This window comes from Teleopsis dalmanni, unplaced genomic scaffold, assembly GCF_002237135.1.
Source record: "Teleopsis dalmanni isolate 2A unplaced genomic scaffold, ASM223713v2 unscaffolded_contig_1970, whole genome shotgun sequence".
NCBI lineage: Eukaryota > Metazoa > Arthropoda > Insecta > Diptera > Diopsidae > Teleopsis > Teleopsis dalmanni.
The window spans coordinates 1-7,972 of record NW_024033352.1 but is presented as its reverse complement, the minus strand read 5'-3'; the positions used below and the strand labels follow the sequence as shown (position 1 = coordinate 7,972).

Genomic DNA, 7,972 nt, shown 5'->3' with positions numbered 1-7,972 from the left:
TATTTTTATTTTATTAATTATTTTTTATTTTATTTATTATCTAGTACTTATTACTTGGCAATTTTTTTATTAACAGTAACAATTTTAAATAAATTGAATAAATTTTTTATTTTTATTTTATCTTATATTTTTCATATATTCTATATATTTATATTTTATATTTATTTTTTATTATATATTACTTTTATTTATATTTATTATTTTTGATTCTTTTTTTATTTTATGTATTATTTTTTTTTTTAGTTTGTTTTACTTTGATTTTCTTAATTTAATTTTTTTTATCTCCAGCTTTTGTCCTTTCATTTTGTTATTCTTTTTTCACTTACTTTATTTTTGTTATTATTCTTATTTTTATTCGTATATACTTATTCATACTTTTCTGTTGTCCGTCTGCTTGTCTGGTTGACTTTCAGTCAATTGACTCCTCATCTCCTCATTCCGTTATGGATATGGAGGCATGTGCGCCTAGCAGCGCCAAATGCGGCTCGGGGGAGCCGAACCCCGCGACAAAGCGTCGCAAAACCTCTCCACCTAGTCCTGATAACAAGAAAATCAACTATAAAAAAAAATTCCTTCTATTAAACAAAAGACTTGAATCGCTTGAAAAAGCGTATCGCTCAGTGCTTCACGAGAACGCATCACTTAAAAAGTTGCTTCACGCGGACAACTCTAGTGATCTAGAAGTTGATCCCGCTGACCCCGAAGACATTGATGACAATTCCGTTTCTGTCTTCAGAAACCCCTATTTCCGCTGCTTTTGATTTTCCAACTCTTTCAGCACCCAAATCCTCTAGTGTTGCCTTCAAGGCCCCCACCCTAATGACCGGTGCCCCTTCTTCGGCGTCAGCCCAGCCATTCGATCCTGCCTGCCTTTAACCTCTGACCTTTAAGTCAGGTGGCAAAGAGGCCTGTCCCCAAACTTCCAGCCCACAATCCAGTAGTAAAACTCCTCCCGCTATCACTGTGCGTGATGCCAACATAAAGCAACTTCGCAGCAGTATCAAAACTGCTCTGCCGAACTCAACCTACGAGTTTAAAGCCGTAAATGGCAAAACCGTTCGTATCCTTACTAAATGTAAGGATACATTCTATAAAATAAATACGGTCCTTAAAGACCTCAAAATTCAGAGCTTTGCTCCTATCCCTTCTGAGGACAGAATAACCCCTGTGCTGCTAAAGAATTTCCCATCCTCTTTTGATGAGGATGACCTTAATCTTCCCCAATTCAGCTTCACTCGTGTTGCTAAATTCAGGCCTCCAGGGCGCTTTTTAGCCAAGCACTCTGAGAGATACTACAATTCCTCCATCTAGGAGCTCCACCCAGCTCCTAGCATGGACCTTCCAATGCTGCTTAGCATTATTAAGCTTCCTTCTCTTAATTTAATTATTAAGTTCGAGCGTAAAGCTCATTTACACGCGCCCCAATGCTCTAACTGTCAGCGGTACTACCATACCGCCAAATACTGCAACTTCCCCTCTCGATGTGTCCGTTGTGGTGGTCCACATTCCAAAGGTGCTTGCACCCTCCCACCTAAACCCTTCGACCCAGTGACTAAGCAACTCTTCCCAAATGTTGCAACTGTGGTCAAACTGGCCACCCAGCCAACTATAGGCGCTCCAAATTTGAGGAGCTCCGTGCCTCTCGTGAAGAAAAAACCAAAGCCTCAACGGCTAAAATCCCTAACCGTTTCCCAACCAACTTTGTTAGGCCCGATACCTCCTTTGCCTCTATGGCTGCAGACTTCGGCGCTCCCCCGCGCACTTCTGCGACTGCTGCCTCCATTGGTATGCCTGATATTGAATCTATGCTTTCGTTTGCTGTGAGCATCAAGCAACAATTTTCTGCTCTTACCTCGCATGAGGATCGAAAGGCCTTTCTCACGCGAAAAGTTTTCGAGTTCGTTTTGTATAATAATCTTAAGATTATTCTCATTAACGTTAACTCTCTTCGCTCGGCGCTCAAGCGTGAAGTCTTCCTAAACTTCCTAAAGCATGGAAATCCTGATATTTTCCTGGCAGTTGAAACTAGTGTCACTCTTTTGTTATTTTTACTTTTATTTATTGCTTGATTGCTACTTCTAGTATCATTGCTCTTATGCATTGTTAGTAAGCCATGAATGACATTTATAAATGCAACCCTGCGTGCAGAGCAAAATTCGTGATGACAGCTCAACAAATGTCAAGTAACAAATGTCAAGCCAGTCAGTCGTCTACATTGTGCCGCAGTAGCAACATCAACTTTTTAACACATAATATAACACAGAACACAGTCCATAGTATATAACACAGTGCATAGTACATAGTACACAGTATACAGTACACAACACACCATTGCCACATCGGCACAACATCAACTATTCTAAATAAATATTACACAAATTTATAATATATGAAGTTTTATTTATTAAAACAAAAATTATTGCCTATTGTCTAACAAGTTTAAAAAGTTGTTGCTACGCGTAACTCGTATGTGTACAAGTTTAATGCGTGTGCGTGTATATAAGTTTAATGTGTGGTTTTTCGCGGAATTGTATGTATACAAGTTTAATTTGTTCGTATCCCGTTATTTGTACATGTACATAGAAAATTAAAAATGATGACGCGAAAGAAAGTGAATGAAAAGGAAAAAGAAAATAGTGTAGCCTTAAACTCAGACATTTTAGACAATACACTAGTAGAGATGAGTGACGCCAAAGAAAATCAAGAAGATTCGTTAAACTGCAGCATTTCGCAGAATCAACTAGCCGCCTTATTTGCCAGTATAAATAGCCTAAATGATACCGTTAAGGAATTACGTCGAGATAATCAACAAATTAGAAATGAAATCAGAATGTCTAGCACGAGCACCGCCGCCGCTCATAGCTTAAGAATGCCTGTACAACAAAACGTCACCGTCGCCGCTGCCGCAGCTGTCGAACATAACCAAACAAATTTTGCTGTCGTCAATACGTTACCAGTTAATCTTGCTGAATCAAATATGCCGCCGCCGTCGGAGTCTACATCCTTTGTCATGGGCAATGTAGAATCCTCACAATATCCACAGCAGTCTCCGGTTAATGTATCGTTACCATATCAATCCGCAGCGCCACACCTGATTTCATTCGTAGACAATGCAGCTACAAAATTATATCCATTGCCAAATTTTGATGGTAATCCAGAGGATTGGCCTTTATTTAGAGCCAGTTACAGAGATACTACTGGTGAGTTTAAATATAATAATCGTCAAAATTTAATAAGACTGCACAAGGCCTTGCACGGTAATGCTAAACGCGTTGTGTCATCATTGCTTATATTTCCTGATAATGTGCCACAAGTACTACAAGAGTTAGAATTTAATTTTGGTCGTCCTGAGGTATTAATACGAGCGCAAATGCAGAAAATACAACAGTTTCCAATTATTTATGAAAGCCGTCTTGAAGGCGTAATTGATTTCTCCAATCAAGTGCGCAATATAGTTGCATTTTTCAAGGCAGCTAATTGCACTCATCATCTGACGAATCCGATGTTATTGGAACAACTAATATTAAAATTACCACCATCAAAACAATTTGAATGGAGTCGGTATGCCACTAGTATGCTTCAATTTCCCAATATCGAGATGTTTGCGGAATGGTTAAGTGACCTTGTAAAGGTCGTAAGTGTGATGCCATCAGTCCTACCAATATTTCAACGTTATAGTCAGCCGTCTTCGGGGAACGTGCGTTCCGTCACCTACCAGTCCCCAGCTGTTGCAGGAAATTTTAATCAAAATGTTACACGTCGTGTACTTCACAACAACACAAAATCAAAACTTAATAGTCAACAAAATGATGAACAACAGATGTTTTGCACCAAATGTACTGAAGGTCACAAGTTAAGTTCATGTCGCCAATTCAAGTCGCTTAGTATACCCAGTAGATGGGAATTTGTCAAAGAGAGTCGTCTATGTTTCAGTTGTCTCCAACGAGGTCACAGCCTAATGGAATGCCGGTCTAAACGTGAATGTGGAATTGATGAATGCAGACGTATGCATCATCAACTGCTTCATCAGTCAGCTGCCAAAGCCATCAAAACAATGCCACCAGTCACGTCTACTTCTACGTCATCATCGACTGAGGTAGCCTCTACGTCAATTACTCAGAACAGACGCGAGCATTTACTTAATTGTCATAAAAACCTTAATACTTGCTTATTCAAAATTCTACCAGTTGTCGTAAGCGGCCCTCGAACAACCACAACAGTCTATGCAATGTTTGATGAAGGTTCGTCTGTAACGCTGCTTGAGGAAGATGTTGCCGAACAACTTGGAGTCAATGGTCTCGCTGTGCCACTTACATTGCAATGGTACAACCAAAAGGAGACTACCGAAGAATCTCGTGTCATAAACTTAGAAGTTAAACGTGTAAATGAATGTACAACGTATCAATTAAAGAACGTGTATACTGCCAGAAATTTGGATTTGCCGAAACAATCCTTCGACAAAGGTCGATACAATCATCTATCTCATTTGCCAATTGAAAGTTATGCAGACATTAAGCCTTGTTTATTAATTGGTCTGGACCACAGCATGCTAAGCGTAGCCAAACAGACAATTTATGCCGGTTCTAGTGAACCTATTGCCGCTGCCACCAAGTTAGGTTGGGTTGCCTATGGACCGACACAATATAATGTCAATCCCATTATTAATGTCTTACATATGCGTAAAACATATGACATAAAATTACATCAACTAGTAAAAGAATACTTTGAACTAGATAGTTTGGGCATAAAAAATACTAGCACCTTATTTGAATCTACAGAGGATAGTCGAGCTAGAAAAATTCTTGAAGACACTGTAAAAAATATCGGTGAACGATATGAAGTTGGATTATTGTGGAAAGAAGACAACATCCACTTACCGCCTAGTTATGAAATGGCCAAACGTAGATTGTTAAATGTCGAACAAAAAATGCGTAGTGATGAAAGATATGCTGACAACTATAGAAAGGAAATGTGCAAGTACATAAACAAGGGTTATGTTCAACTACTAACACCAGAAGAGGCAGAACGCAACAGTCCTTCTACATGGTATTTGCCGCATTTTGGAGTAATTAATCCAAATAAGCCACAAAAATTACGCATTGTATTCGATGCAGCAGCTGCCGTGACAGCTGTCTCTTTAAACTCTGTTTTACTTAAAGGACCTGAACGTGCACAACCTTTGATGACTATCATGTATAAATTTCGTCAACGTCGAATCGCTGTCGCAGGTGATATCCAAGAGATGTTTTCGCAAATCAAAATAAGAGCATCTGACAGAAATTCGCAGAGATTCTTATGGAGACACAGCTATCAGTCGAATCAAATACAAGTTTATACGATGACTTCTATGATATTTGGTGCAGCCTGTTCACCTTGCTGTGCAGAACATATTAAAAATATAAACGCCACTCGTTTCGAAGCAACTATGCCTAAGGGCGTTAAGGCCATTACAGATAATACGTATGTTGATGATCTTGTTATCAGTTTCGATAACGTTGAAGAAGCCAATTTAGTTGTCAAGGAGGCAATCGCCATTAACACCGCCGCCGGTTTTCATCTAAGAAATTTTGTATCAAATCATAAAGAATTGCAGAATCAGTTAAATAACAATGCCGCCACACCATCCGATGTTATTAACATGGAGCATCAGCCTAAAACCGATAAAATTTTAGGCATGTTTTGGAATTCAAAGGATGACGTACTAGAGTTTCACTTTAAGTTTGCAAAGATCCCACGTGCTGTTTTAGATGGTAAACGTCCGCCGACGAAGAGAGAATTACTGGGATTAGCTATGGCTATTTATGATCCATTTGGTTTGTTGGCTAATGTTACGATCGACGTTAAAATATTACTCCAGGCTACATGGAAGCTGCAAATTGAGTGGGACGATGTTTTACCTCACCAACTTGCCACACAATGGAGTAAATGGTGGTCAGGATTTCAGAAAGTCAGTCATATAGTTGTACTGCGATGTTTTTCGCCATTATATTCAACCGCACAAGAACTACAATTCCATGTTTTTGTGGACGCCAGTGATACTGCATATGCCGCAGTAGCATATCTACGTATGAAACAAGGTAACAATATTGATGTCGCCTTTGTAGCAGCCAAGTCCAGATGTGCACCGAAGAAAGAAACAACCGTGCCACGTTTAGAATTACAAGCCGCAGTGTTGGGTAGCCGTCTTAAAATTGCAGTGGAGAAATGCCTTGATCGAAAGGTGAGTAGCACCACATTTTGGAGTGATTCAAAAACCGTTTTACTTTGGATACGTTCAACAAAACGTGATTATAAACAGTTTGTCGCCAATCGTATAGCAGAGCTCTTCAGCAGTACCCTACCAAAACAGTGGCGTTGGGTACCATCAGCAGTCAATATAGCCGACGAGGCCACAAAAATTAAACCATCGCAAATGCTCGAAAACGATTCACGATGGATAAAGGGTCCTGCCTTTTTGTTCGCAAACGAAAGCGAATGGCCTAAAGAACCAACGCAAATGTATTCACTACACAGCGCAGTAGAAGAATGCACAAAGAAATGTCTGTTAATAGCTAATAATAGATCACTCATTGATATGAAACGGTATTCAACATTCACAAAACTAGTTCGTGTAATAGCTTGGATTCTACGATTCGTCAACAATTTAAAACTGAAACAGCGATATAAGGGAGAGTTAATACCAAAAGAGCTTATAGCCGCTGAAAATTATATATGTCGTCAAGTTCAATATGAACTTTACAAGATAGAAATTAATGCTCTACAAAACCAGAAAGAATTGCCTAAGTCCAGTCAACTGATTCAATTAACACCAAAATTAGATGATCAAGGAGTATTACGTATTAACGGAAGAATTGATGCCGCCTATTGTTTGCCCGATTCCGCACGCCATCCAATAATCTTACCACACAATCACAATATCGCCTTACTAGTCATGGATCATTACCATAGAAAGAATCATCATCAAAACAGTAAGTTAACTATAAACGAAATGCGTCAACGGTTTTGGATACCAAACTGTCATTCCTTGCTAAATACAGTTAAAAGAAATTGCCCGGTATGCATACGTGACAAATCTACGCCAGCAGTGCCATTGATGGGTCAGTTACCACCTGATCGCCTTACGCCATATGTCCGACCATTCACATATACTGGAACAGATTATTGTGGTCCATTCTTTGTAACAATTGGACGACGCCGTGAGAAGAGATGGATTGCGCTATTTACATGCCTTACTACACGTGCCATACATCTCGAAATTTCTACTGATTTATCAACAGATGCCTTTCTACTTTGCCTGAAGAATTTTGTTAACCGTCGTGGAGTGCCTGTTCGCATCAGAAGCGACAATGGAACAAATTTCATAGGAGCACAGTCAAAACTTAAAAAACAGGAGAGATTGTTAGATTTTGACGCTATACAACAAGAAACTGGTAAAACTGGTGTGGAATGGATTTTCAACAGTCCTGCTAATCCATCAGCCGGTGGATGTTGGGAACGTCTTGTCCAATGTACAAAACGAATATTACATCGAGTGTTAAAGGAGGAAGCACCTCGTCTTGATACCTTTTGCAGCGTACTAATAGAAGCAGAAAATATAATTAATAGTCGACCGTTAACGGACATACCTCTTACAGCCGAGAGTCCGGAACCGATTACTCCTAATCATTTTCTACTGGGATGTTTAAATTCCACTCAAACGCCATGTGAAGACGAAAAGAAGATTTGCTTACGCAAACAATGCCGAATTGCACAAAACCTTAAAAATCGATTCTGGAAACGTTGGATAAATGAATATTTGCCGCAATTATTGAAGCGTCCAAAATGGCACAAGGAAGTAAAGCCGCTACAGTCCGGTCAGTTGGTAATAATATGTGACTCCAGTCTGCCAAGAAGTCAATGGAAAATGGGCCGTATCCTTGATGTCATCACCGCCAAAGATGGACAAGTACGGAATGCTAATGTACGAACAAGC

At 39.4% G+C, this 7,972-nt stretch overlaps 1 protein-coding gene across 1 annotated transcript; it reads left to right on the top strand.

Annotated features, from left to right (window-relative positions):
* Positions 1 to 2,593: 2,593 nt before the first annotated feature.
* LOC119664468 lies at positions 2,594 to 7,960 on the top strand (the record flags this gene model as incomplete). Its single annotated transcript, XM_038073947.1, has 1 exon — positions 2,594 to 7,960. A coding segment is annotated over exon 1 (5,367 nt), but the record flags the coding sequence as incomplete, so codon positions are not given.
* Positions 7,961 to 7,972: the final 12 nt, after the last annotated feature.